General features: G+C 40.3%; 1 protein-coding gene across 1 annotated transcript in view; it reads left to right on the forward strand.

Annotated features, from left to right (window-relative positions):
- Positions 1–13,620, forward strand: part of calcr (calcitonin receptor) — a 74,962-nt gene that overhangs the window by 10,178 nt on the left and 51,164 nt on the right. Inside the window, exons 3-7 of the mRNA XM_064979829.1 lie at positions 154–261; positions 1,527–1,630; positions 3,981–4,131; positions 11,242–11,352; positions 12,517–12,629. Coding sequence (XP_064835901.1) covers positions 154–261; positions 1,527–1,630; positions 3,981–4,131; positions 11,242–11,352; positions 12,517–12,629 — 587 coding nt within the window. The remainder of the gene's footprint in view (positions 1–153; positions 262–1,526; positions 1,631–3,980; positions 4,132–11,241; positions 11,353–12,516; positions 12,630–13,620) is intronic.

Consider the following 13,620-nt stretch of genomic DNA (forward strand, 5'->3'; position numbering starts at 1 on the left):
ATGAGTAGGTGTGTCCAAACTTTTGACTGGTACTGTAAATAATAGGGTTAGACATGAATCGTTAACACATGGTTCAGCAATATGGAGGTAGCCTGAAGTGTTATTAATGAACAATTAGCTAAAGATATTAAAAAGTAATTCTCCCTGACGCAGGTGTGTTCTGTAGTCGTATGTGGGATGGCTTGTTATGTTGGGACGAGACTCCGGTGGGGACCTATGCCACACAGAACTGCCCAGACTACCCCGGCCTGGACACCACTGGTAAGACCGCACACTGATAAATAATCCGATTTCTGCAGAGGGAATTGGCCAGGCCACAGGTAGATTATAGAGATCATTTTGACCAATAGTCTCTATAGGAATGATAATGTAGCATCTTACACTCAAGTTCTGATCTAGGATCAGTTTTGCTTGAATAAGATTATATGGACAGGGGGGAACTGGTCCTAGATCTGTATCAAACATCAATCTAGGATCAGGTCCTTCCCTGTCCATGTACTCTTATGGAATGTGATCTAAAAGGCAAAACTTATCCTAGATCAGCACTCCTACTCTGAGATGCTTTTTGAATACAGGTACTTTACTGACCAATCTGACCAGTGACACAATGACTGCAATGAGAGTTTGACTAACGAGTGTAGAGTATATAGATTGTTAATCACTAGTGATGCAACAGTTTATCTAATTATTTCACTCTTCTTTTGTTCGGTTGAAGCAAGCTGTCTTGTATAGCTCAGCTGGGTTTTATGTACCGAACCGTTGATTAGCTGCTGGGCGAGGACAGGCTGCTGGGTTAGCGTGCTTACAGACAGGGAACATCGTGATCTCAGTCATTATCCAACAGGAGATACAACTCACGCTTTAGTGATTAGAGCAGGGAAGAGTTTCCCCAAGTCTGGTATATTAAAGTGTTATGTGATGCCCATAACTTATATCTTAAGTGGTTTTCTAGTTTTGGTGGTGAATTAGTTGAATGACAAGGAGCTGGCTCTCAGTGTTATGGAATGCAGTGATGCTCAATTGAGTAATGAGGACAAACAGATTAACACTTAAAGGGGCAATCTGCTGTACAAATAACATTTATATGACAGCAAAATGAGAGAGAAAAAACTACCGACAGGGCACAAACTGGTTGAATCAATGTTGTTTCCAAGTCACGTAAAAAAATTATAACTGATAGGATTTTTTAAAAATCATCAATGTAAAGGCATTTCATATTTTTTTCATCCAGCTTCTAACCTAATGACATAGTGAAATATTTTGTTATTTTCACGTTGAATTCACGTTAGTTGACAACTCAACCAAATTCAAAACTAATTGTTGAACTGACATCTGTGCCCCGTGGGTAACTATTGCCTCTACAGTTGATATTACAGTCCAGTCAGTGTAGCTATAGCAGCGGCTTCATATGACAATGATGGATTCAGGGATGGATTGATGATGGATTCAGCACCTGCCAAATCACCATTACTCATCGCTGAAATTATATCACTAACAATTACCATGAATTGTTTCTTTTTTTGCAGGAAAAGTGTCAAAATATTGTGATGAATCTGGTAATTGGGTCCAAAGTCCCTTCATTAATAAGACCTGGTCCAAATGTCTGACGTTCTCCAAGGAAAAATTAAAGGTAATTGGAGATTGATTCGTTCTCAATTGATTAATGGACAAAACAGTACAGGTCTGTCTGGGACAGGCAATGCATCCAAAATGGCACCATATTCCCTATAAAGTCCACTACTTTGGACCAGAACCCTATGGGCCCTAGTCTAAAGTATTGCATTTTTTAGTGAATAGTGTGCCATTAGGAGCGCACCCTGGCTGTGCAGACCAGACCCCAACAGCTCTAGTCAGACTATTCCTAATCCTTATTCTGTTTCTGTTGTCGGTCTGTTGTGTTTCCTGGTTATTATTCCATTGATATGTTTAAAACCATAACTAGAGCCAGGAGGTTTTCCTACTCTGGGCTCTTGATCAGGAACAACTCTAGGCCTGCCGACCCATTCTGTATGTTGTCTGAAGTGTTTTCTACATGTTTTTCACCCGTTTTTTACTTCTATTAGTTATTGATCTGTCTTTATATAATAACTGTTACTGTTCCCTGTTGACAAGTAGAAATCCTCACGCTGTATTCTATCTATCTGTGTCTTGGTAATCACTGTTCCCTGTTGACAAGTAGAAATCCTCACGCTGTATTCTATCTATCTGTGTCTTGGTAATCACTGATCCCTGTTGACAAGTAGAAATCCTCACGCTGTATTACATCTATCTGTGTCTTGGTAATCACTGTTCCCTGTTGACAAGTAGAAATCCTCACGCTGTATTCTATCTATCTGTGTCTTGGTAATCACTGATCCCTGTTGACAAGTAGAAATCCTCACGCTGTATTACATCTATCTGTGTCTTGGTAATCACTGTTCCCTGTTGACAAGTAGAAATCCTCACACTGTATTCCATCTATCTGTGTCTTGGTAATCACTGTTCCCTGTTGACAAGTAGAAATCCTCACACTGTATTACATCTATCTGTGTCTTGGTAATCACTGTTCCCTGTTGACAAGTAGAAATCCTCACGCTGTATTCCATCTATCTGTGTCTTGGTAATCACTGTTCCCTGTTGACAACTAGAAATCCTCACGCTGTATTCTATCTATCTGTGTCTTGGTAATCACTGTTCCCTGTTGACAAGTAGAAATCCTCACGCTGTATTCTATCTATCTGTGTATTGGTAATCACTGTTCCCTGTTGACAAGTAGAAATCCTCACACTGTATTACATCTATCTGTGTCTTGGTAATCACTGTTCCCTGTTGACAAGTAGAAATCCTCACGCTGTATTCCATCTATCTGTGTCTTGGTAATCACTGTTCCCTGTTGACAACTAGAAATCCTCACGCTGTATTCTATCTATCTGTGTCTTGGTAATCACTGTTCCCTGTTGACAAGTAGAAATCCTCACGCTGTATTCTATCTATCTGTGTATTGGTAATCACTGTTCCCTGTTGACAAGTAGAAATCCTCACACTGTATTCCATCTATCTGTGTCTTGGTAATCACTGTTCCCTGTTGACAAGTAGAAATCCTCACGCTGTATTACATCTATCTGTGTCTTGGTAATCACTGTTCCCTGTTGACAAGTAGAAATCCTCACGCTGTATTACATCTATCTGTGTCTTGGTAATCACTGATCCCTGTTGACAAGTAGAAATCCTCACACTGTATTCCATCTATCTGTGTCTTGGTAATCACTGATCCCTGTTGACAAGTAGAAATCCTCACGCTGTATTCTATCTATCTGTGTCTTGGTAATCACTGTTCCCTGTTGACAAGTAGAAATCCTCACGCTGTATTCCATCTATCTGTGTCTTGGTAATCACTGTTCCCTGTTGACAAGTAGAAATCCTCACGCTGTATTCTATCTATCTGTGTCTTGGTAATCACTGATCCCTGTTGACAAGTAGAAATCCTCACGCTGTATTCTATCTATCTGTGTCTTGGTAATCACTGTTCCCTGTTGACAAGTAGAAATCCTCACACTGTATTCCATCTATCTGTGTCTTGGTAATCACTGTTCCCTGTTGACAAGTAGAAATCCTCACGCTGTATTCTATCTATCTGTGTCTTGGTAATCACTGTTCCCTGTTGACAAGTAGAAATCCTCACGCTGTATTCTATCTATCTGTGTCTTGGTAATCACTGTTCCCTGTTGACAAGTAGAAATCCTCACACTGTATTCCATCTATCTGTGTCTTGGTAATCACTGTTCCCTGTTGACAAGTAGAAATCCTCACACTGTATTCCATCTATCTGTGTCTTGGTAATCACTGTTCCCTGTTGACAAGTAGAAATCCTCACACTGTATTGTGTTTGTTTCTTTATGATTTCTGTCCCATTACATGTGGTTCTTCCCCAGAAGGTGACTCCCCATGGACTGCTAGAGCCAGGGTCTGTGGAGCCCACTGTGGAGACTCCAGACAGCCAGAAGGTGACTCCTCATGGTCTGCTAGAGCCCACTGTGGAGACTCCAGTCAGCCCCAGGGTCAGTCAGGAGGAGGAGGAGAGGAAGAAGATCATCGACGGTCAATACAAATGCTTTGAGAAGATGAACAGAGATCAGCCGTATAACAAATCAGGTAGTGATGATGTGCGCTACTCTAATTCTGCTTTCACATAGGATTTATGGGATTTTGCCTGTAAAACAATTGGCGTTTTCGCCTGCATATGCTTTTCATACCTCCAGTACACATGCCTTTTAAACCTCCAGTGCACATGCCTTTTAAACCTCCAGTACACATGCCTTTTAAACCTCCAGTACACATGCCTTTTAAACCTCCAGTACACATGCCTTTTAAACCTCCAGTACACATGCCTTTTAAACCTCCAGTACACATGCCTTTTAAACCTCCAGTACACATGCCTTTTAAACCTCCAGTACACATTCCTTTTAAACCTCCAGTGCACATGCCTTTTAAACCTCCAGTACACATGCCTTTTAAACCTCCAGTACACATTCCTTTTAAACCTCCAGTACACATGCCTTTTAAACCTCCAGTACACATGCCTTTTAAACCTCCAGTGCACATGCCTTTTAAACCTCCAGTGCACATGCCTTTTAAACCTCCAGTGCACATGCCTTTTAAACCTCCAGTACACATGCCTTTTAAACCTCCAGTACACATGCCTTTTAAACTTCCAGTGCACATTCCTTTATACCTCTAGTGCACATGCCTTTTAAACCTCCAGTGCACATACCTTTTATACCTCCAGTGCACATACCTTTTATACCTCCAGTGCACATTCCTTTTATACCTCCAGTGCACATGCCTTTTAAACCTCCAGTGCACATTCCTTTTATATCTCCAGGGCACATTCCTTTATACCTCCAGTGCACATGCCTTTTAAACCTCCAGTGCACATTCCTTTTATATCTACAGTGCACATGCCTTTTAAACCTCCAGTGCACATGCCTTTTAAACCTCCAGTGCACATTCCTTTTATACCTCCAGTGCACATGCCTTTTAAACCTCCAGTGCACATTCCTTTTATACCTCCAGTGCACATTCCTTTATACCTCCAGTGCACATTCCTTTTATACCTCCAGTGCACATTCCTTTTATACCTCCAGTGCACATTCCTTTTTAAACCACCAGTGCACATGCTTTTTAAACCTCCAATGCACATGCCTTTTAAACCTCCAGTGCACATGCCTTTTATACCTCCAGTGCACATTCCTTTTAAATCTCCAGTGCACATTCCTTTTATACCTCCAGTGCACATTCCTTTATACCTCCAGTGCACATGCCTTTTAAACCTCCAGTGCACATGCCGGTGAGGAGTGGTAGTAGTGGTATACAGATGTGGGTGGGTGTCTATTTGAATAAATCCATTGAGAAAATACTCAGGTCATGAGAAACATTATAAGACTAATGAAATTTATTTTCAAAAGAATATAATGGCATATTTTGAGTTGAATTATGTTACTGATCTGTGGAGTCTATATGCTATGTGGCTGTGCCATGCACAGGAACTCTAGTTGTTTTGTTCATTAAACAGACCTAACACACTTAGGCTACGCTGATCACAGTCAACACACATATTTTATAGTAGGCTAAGAATATAATGAAATATAACAGAATAAAATACTAATAATATTTTTCCCATACAACTTGTGTCATGGCAACATGTGGAAACGTTATCATATAAAAAAAAGTGATATTTTGAAACAGAGCCCAAGTCTATACTTTTTTCATCCATGTTTCATTTCTTTCCTACACTCACTCTGCCTTGTTAGGCAGCAGGCGGTAGGGTTTTACATTGAGAGTATCTTCATCGCGATACACATAGAAAATAATATAAATAAATAAATATTTTCAAAAGCACGTGAGTCTCATGTTCATATTTGACATCCTCTGTGCGCTTTTGCTATTGAGCAAAAATAATGACCTACACTTGATTTAGGCTACATTATTGCATGCTAAATATTACTCATAAGTGCTTGATGACCAAGTGAAAGATGAGCTATACTACCTCCACTTATTTTTCCCAGTCAGAGAATTAACCAAATATACAGATAGAGATTCAGTGAAACAAAATCACATTGATTGATTAAGACGAGTCGCAGGCTTTTTGGTTGTGAATAGACCTCGGGTACTGTTAAACTACATAACATGGCAACATGTTCTGATCCGTCCTAATAAATATGCCAACTAGACAAGATCATCATTAGCAGCACTCACCTCAACGTGGCTAACATGAGTGACACCTGGAGGGGGTGGAGTATTTGACCCCTCTGCAAAACATGACTTAGTACTTGGTGGCAAAACCCTTGTTGGCAATCACAGAGGTCAGACGATTCTTGGAGTTGGCCACCAGGTTTGCACAGTCTCAGGAGGGATTTTGTCCCACTCCTCTTTGCAGATCTTCTACAAGTCATTAAGGTTTCGAGGCTGACGTTTGGCAACTCAAACCTTCAGCTCCCTCCACAGATTTTCTATGGGAGTAAGGTCTGGAGACTGGCTAGGCCATTCCAGTACCTTAATGTGCTTCTTCTTGAGCCACTCCTTTGTTGCCTTGACCGTGTGTTTTGGGTCGTTGTCATGCTGGAATACCCATCCACGACCCATTTTCAATGCCCTGGCTGAGGGAAGGAGGTTCTCACCCAAGATTTGACGGTACATGGCCCTTTCCATCGTCCCTTTGATGCGGTGAAGTTGTCCTGTCTCCTTAGCAGAAAAACACCCCCAAAGCATAATGTTTCCACCTCCATGTTTGATGGTGGGGATGGTGTTCTTGGGGTCATAGGCAGCATTCCTCCTCCAAACACGGCGAGTTGAGTTGATGCCAAAGAGCTCCATTTTGGTCTCTTCTGACCACAACACTTTCACCCAGTTGTCCTCTGAATCATTCAGATGTTCATTGGTTTTAAATCATTCAGATGCACACTCCCTTTAAGAGTGTGCTCCTAATCTCAGCTCGTTACCTGTATAAAAGACACCTGGGAGCCAGAAATCTTTCTGATTGAGAGGGGGTCAAATACTTGTTTCCCTCATTAAAATGCAAATCAATTTATACCATTTTTGACATGCGTTTTTCTGGATGTATTTGTTGTTATTCTGTCTCTCACTGTTCAAATAAACCTACCATTAAAATTATAGACTGATCATTTTTTTTGTCAGTGGGCAAATGTACAAAATCAGTAGGGGATCAAATACTTTTTTTCCTCACTGTATATCTACTGTAAATCATGTCCAGATATGCAAATTATTTGACTTTTTTAACATGCACAGAAATAAACCACATCCATGTTCTCCTTTTGGTAGGTTTTTTCATTATTAAACATGCAATGAACTACATGGAGGGAAAAGTACACTGTGCATTCAGCACCACGGACAGAACTCTTGTTAACGGGTATGCACAAAAACACAAGGAAGAGAGAGAGAGAGCTCAACATTACAGTTACACTACTCAATCATTGTGGGGAGTGAATTCTCTGATGGGCTTTGACTAGAGCAGTGAAGTCAGGTATAGTTTCTGACGTCGCTATGAGCAGGATTGCTGAGAGGTGAGAGTCAGTAAGAGATGATCTGTTTCTTGACTTGTTATACTGTATTTCATCACTGAAAATGTCTGTTCACATGCATAGGTTGACCCAAACAGTACAAGCATCTTCTGAGCATGACTCCTAATCTTTGGAAAGTTTTGTTCATCGAGAGATGCATAGAACCTCGTCAGTGACATTGTTTTGAATAGTTATCCAATCACTGTATCAGACTGAAGATCGATAGGCTCAATTTGCAGGTCAGTGGGAGTGTTATTCACATTGAAAGTGAAAGGAGAGGAAACCAACAGCATTTAATTTTCCAATGTCGTGGAAATATTCAGTCAATAATATTTCTCAAATACTGGAGCCTGTGAGTTCAAATAGACTTTTATTACAATATAATAAAAGCTGAGCTGGTTCATGAAAAGAGCTGCCTTTTCAACCTTGGCACACACTTCTTATACATTTTTCCTTCTTACGTCACAGACATAGTAACTCAATTTATGTTAATGATTCATCCCGTCTGGGATGAATTTGCCTTGCACTAATTTTTAGTTTGGTTTCATGTTAGGGCATGGAAACATTAAAGCCTTAGCAATAGTTCAAAAATAAATAGACATGTCATCCTGCTAACTCCTCTGAAATGAACACACATGTTCTGGAAAATTCCCAATAGGTGTAACCATAGCAACAGTAAATATTAGGCCATATCACTGGCATATAAATAAACAGTCATATCCACTCCCCAGACAGGTGCATGTCTAATGGTGTCTAATGACCCAGAGCACATATAGAGTGCACTATTCTTGCTGGCTCCTCTGAAATGAGCACATGTGTTCTGGAAAATACCCAATACCAACACTTTGAAATTCACAAAATGACGAGAAAACTCCACATATTTTCCTTTCATTTGCAAAAACTCAGCAATCTCTGACTTTTAAGCACCTTCCTCAAACTCAGCCATCTCATGTTTGTGTGGTAGAGGAGATCTGCATGACCCGACGCTGTCTCTTCCAACAGTGAGACAAACTGGTTTAAAGATTTTCCTCTTATGAAGTGTACCACTTTACTGACTGTATCCACAACATGGCTCATTTTCAGGACACATTTACAGAGCACCTCCTGATGAATAATGCAATGCAGGAAAATAATTATCTGATCTGGGTTTAGCTCAGCTACTTGATCTTGTATCCTTTTCAAAAGGCCAACGTTTTTTCCTGGGCACCCATCAGTGGTCACACTGGATAACTTTCAAAACTCCATCCCAGCTTTGACATACACTTATTAACCTCCTCCAAGAAATCTTTCCCTGTGGTTGTGCTCTTCATTGACTGCACTGAAGCAAGCTCCTCTGTAATTTCAAAGTCTTGGATTATGTCTTGTAAGAATATCAACAACTGTACCGTGTCATGTGCATCACTGCTCTCATCCAGGGCCAAGGAGAAATAGGTGAAATCCTTCACCTTGTCTTTCAACTGTTGTTCCATATTCTCTGAGATGTCCTCAATACGCCGTGTCACTGTTCGTCTTGACAGGGAAACATTTTCAAACAGTTCTTTCTTGTCGGGGCAAAGTATTGCTGCAGAGTCAATTAAACATTCTTTAATGAATTTGCACTCAGCGAATGGCTTGCTATGTTTAGCAATTTTGTGGGACAGTACATAGCTAGCTCTAGCATAGATAGCTCTACATAGCTAGCTCTATTGCTTACTGAATGCAGTTTTGTGAAAAGTCCTTGCTGCTTTTGCAACTGAGAAAGCAACTCTTTCAATGCACTTGCACTCTGCTCAGAAGACATATTCCTCTATTTCTCTAACGTAAACTCACGTAAACTCGTACATCGCCTTGGTCTGTACAATCGCCCTTATTTTAGCACCCCAAAAACGTAATACTTCCAGATCAACTGTAATGTCAATACCATTGTAAAGCACAATTTCTCCCCTTTCCAACAAAATCAATTACATGACCTAAACGCTGCCCGTTTCTGCATAATTCAAGCAGGCAATGAGCCCTGTCGGGTCTTTTTAAAAATGACGGGTGGGGAAGCGAAACTATTGCATGATAGTGAGGAGAGATGTCGTGAGGGAAAATTGCTTTTTTCACTCGATCTGTCCAACTTATCACCTCTAAAATGTAAATAAAACACTATAAAGAGTTTATATAATGTGTCATTACATATCTATTTGAAGGTTTGTGTCGAATTTGAATCAGGTTTTTAGGGCGGTGCTAAAGTGATCTTAGAAGTAAACAGCGGCTTTGAGAATGATGATCGCATGCAATGATGACAAAAAATGACTAGTTATTCCCCCCTTACCCTCGTCACTGTCCATTTCTTGTTTTTAAACGATGAGAGAAGTGCTACACCTGGTGGAGAGAGATTGTAAGACAGAAATAGTTGCTTTCTGCGTGCTGTACGTTACGACATGACAGGTCAAGATGTGACGGAGGGTCAGTTTTTTCAACTTTTCTCCAATACTATAGAGCCATTACCATGTCGATCAACACTTGAATAGAAACCTAGTTCACACCCCCGATTTTGAAGTCAACACAGTCGCTACAGTCCCATTAGTTTTCTTTGTAGCCTCGTTTGAATGTCGCGGTTACACACATTTGTACAGAAACGGGTGAGTTTACATTACATGCTTTGTCTGGAAGTGTCGGGACAAGTTGTAGTTTTTCAAGACAGCGATGCTCTCTTTGCAAACTAAGCACACAGCTTTCCCTGATACCGCAATAAATAAATATTTCCATGTCCACTCTTGCTGAAACACCCTACATTTACATTTACATTTAAGTCATTTAGCAGACGCTCTTATCCAGAGCGACTTACAAATTGGTGAATTCACCTTCTGACATCCAGTGGAACAGCCACTTTACAATAGTGCATCTAAATCATTAAGGGGGAGGGGGGGGGGGTGAGAAAGGATTACTTATCCTATCCTAGGTATTCCTTGAAGAGGTGGGGTTTCAGGTGTCTCCGGAAGGTGGTGAAAAAAAACATTCATTGTCTACTTTCCTTTCCTTTGAAATCTTAAATCATAATGCAAAGGCGAGTGTTCATTGGTCTTTTAATTTGAATAACAAATCATTTTTTCAAAACTTTACTATCGCAAATTCTTTATGTGATCTCAGCATGATTCAGCGGGCCGTATTGAATCAGGTCGTGGGCCGCGTAAGGCCCCCGGGCCGGTGCTTGCCAATGCCACCACAGCATTACGGATACATTTCATAGTAGGCAGAACTTTTCCTCAATCATGACTAGGTAGGTTGGCGGAAATAAAAGTAGAGGCTTTGTAACTGACAATATCTTTTATAAAGAAAAGTCTGCAAAAAGTTGACTGGATGCTAAAGTTGACAGAAAAACGTATTGGTTTAAAAGGTGTATAATAATACAAACTCAGAGTGTGTGATTATTCCAGAATATAATTATAATAGAATATAATACATTTCATAGCCACTTCAAGGTTACAGCACACAATCAAAAGAACCCACAAAGACACGTACGGTCACAAATCACAGAGCCAAACAATGTCACTGTGCAGAGTTACGATTAACATGCTATTCCAGTAGACAGATGAGAGACGAGTGTGGCCAAATGGTTCATGTAGCCTACAGCTGGTTTCACTAAGCTAAGCTATGTAGTGTTTTCACAATGAGTCTTCATTCGTGTGCTGTGTCTGGTTGTGTGTTGCTGGTGGTGCAGGGCTGTACTGTAACCGGACCTGGGATGGCTGGCTGTGCTGGGATGACACACCTGCTGGGACAGTCACCTGGCAGAACTGCCCCAACTATTTCCCTGACTTCGACTCCACAGGTAAGGCCTGGCTATAAGAGGCGTTTGTTTTTGTGTCCTGTTTGTCTCTATGTGTGTGCGTTTGTTTTCTATGCTATTTTTTACTCTGTAAATTCTGCATTTCTTTACTTTCTGTAAACTACAAGCAATAATAAATAAAGTCACGTTCTGGACGGTCAGATGCTCCAATGCTGACTTGTTAACTCCTTGTGGAACTTGGCTTGAATTTAAAATATGAATAGTATTTAAGGCCTAGTACTTTATATACATTTTCACACTATGAGGTTGGTATAATATTGTGAAATTGTGAAAATTATGATAAAAGCCTTTTAGTTGTTTGAAAAGATGGGATGGAGTTTTGGCCTGCCTGGTGACATCACCAGGGGGTAAATTAGTTATTAGACCAATAAGAAAGAGAGTTCCAAACCTCTCTGCCAATAGCTGGTTTTCAGTTTCCACCTCCCCACTCAGACCACTCCCAGACAGTCCTAGCAACATTCTTGCTTGAGAAATTAAATTAAAAATAAGCTATTTTTGCCCATTTTAATTAAAAACAATAACAGTAAGGTACTTAATTGTTACCCATAAATGATTTGATATCACATTATCAACGGCTGCAATTGGACCTTTAATTCATTATTCAAGGCTTCAAGAGGTTGCAAAGCTTATGGACATGTTGCACAGTTTAAGTGTTTATGTTTAAAGGTCAGCTTTTGGGCACACAAAACAGTCCAACTCGCCTCTTTCTCAATTTTCAAACAGATATGGGGTGTGCATTTGGTGGTTCATCAATGTGTCATCCTGGTCATGGGCTCCGCAACCGACGTAGCTAGTTCGTTAGCTAAGCTAGCCACTTGTAGCTAGCCAGTAACTCCTCCAGTATGTGTTGACATCATTTCACAGGATTTGTTTTTGGACAGAAGCTGTAGAGATCTGTAAGAAATGGCACTTCTTTAGCCAAATATCTCATTCATCATTTTATTTGTATTTATTTTTGCATTCAATTACCTGGTATGATGGTGCATCGATCAGTTTTAAAGTTTAAAGCCGTTATTTCTGTGTTTTTTTGTCCAAAGTCGACCTTTAAGTGTCATAGACTACCATAGACTACTTTCAAGGTGAGGAACCATCTAACATCAAGTTGTAAATTAGTGTGTCATTAGTCCTACTTTATTGTTTCATCAGAAAAAGCTACAAAGATCTGTAGCGAATCAGGACAGTGGTTCCGCCACCCAGACACCAATAGGACGTGGTCCAACTACACCCTGTGTAACTTCCACACTACAGGCAAGCTGAAGGTAAGGGTTGTCACAGTGATCCATCAATCCCATTTATACATGCTATTTTGAGCATACACTTGATCCCATTTTACAATCACAATAAGGGGACATTTTCTCAAGGGGATAATACAGGTATATTCAATGCAGAGGAAACAAAGGTTGGGAAAATGTGTTCAATTAAGCTAAATATGATAAATATGGTACAGTAAATGTACCAAAGCTTACAGTTGATGACATTTTACAATCATGACATATGGAAGAGGTCATATAGAGAACAACTGGTCAAATTTAGCTGGGAAAGGTTTCTATTTCTGACCAGTGAGTAGAAGTAACACTCCTGACCCTCGCAATGGGAAACAGGCAGGGCTGGTTTGTTAAATCAATTAAATGTATCATTTATTTATAAAGCCCTTTATCAGCAGATGTCACAAAGTGCTATACAAAAGCGGGGCATCCTGAGGACACAAAGAATGCTATGACTATTTGTCTACGTCAGTGGTCACCAGACTTTTATAAGTTAGGATCTCTTTCTGAGTTAGGGTGCAAGCCGAGATCTATCGCTCAGTTTGTTTTTAAACATGACTAGAAAAACATAAGTCTTTGCAACATTAACCGATTAAAAACAGTTCTGTAGCAATGAGGTTTGTGCAGTACGCTTCAGGCCCAATACATTATCACTGCATATTGGCTATGCTTGAATTGCCCTGCCAATGTTCTTGTCAGACAATTTTTTAAATTATATTTTAAAAATGTAGGTATATGATCACGCTGATAATAGATCATTTGTTGTATTACTTGTGAGCCACAGCTGAGTGAGCATAATAATATTTATTTTTTACTGGACTGATGGTCTGATCTGATGATCAGCCTGAGGGGAGGGAGGGTGCAGCGGTGAGGCTCTCACCCGACTCACCGTCTCTCCGCTCTCTCTCCTCCCTTTGCTGAGAAAAGGGGACACATTCTTCCACATTCTGATGGTGGAACTCAAATTGCACTGCATTATCTCTTC

Source organism: Oncorhynchus masou, chromosome 12, assembly GCF_036934945.1.
Source record: "Oncorhynchus masou masou isolate Uvic2021 chromosome 12, UVic_Omas_1.1, whole genome shotgun sequence".
Classification (NCBI taxonomy): domain Eukaryota; kingdom Metazoa; phylum Chordata; class Actinopteri; order Salmoniformes; family Salmonidae; genus Oncorhynchus; species Oncorhynchus masou.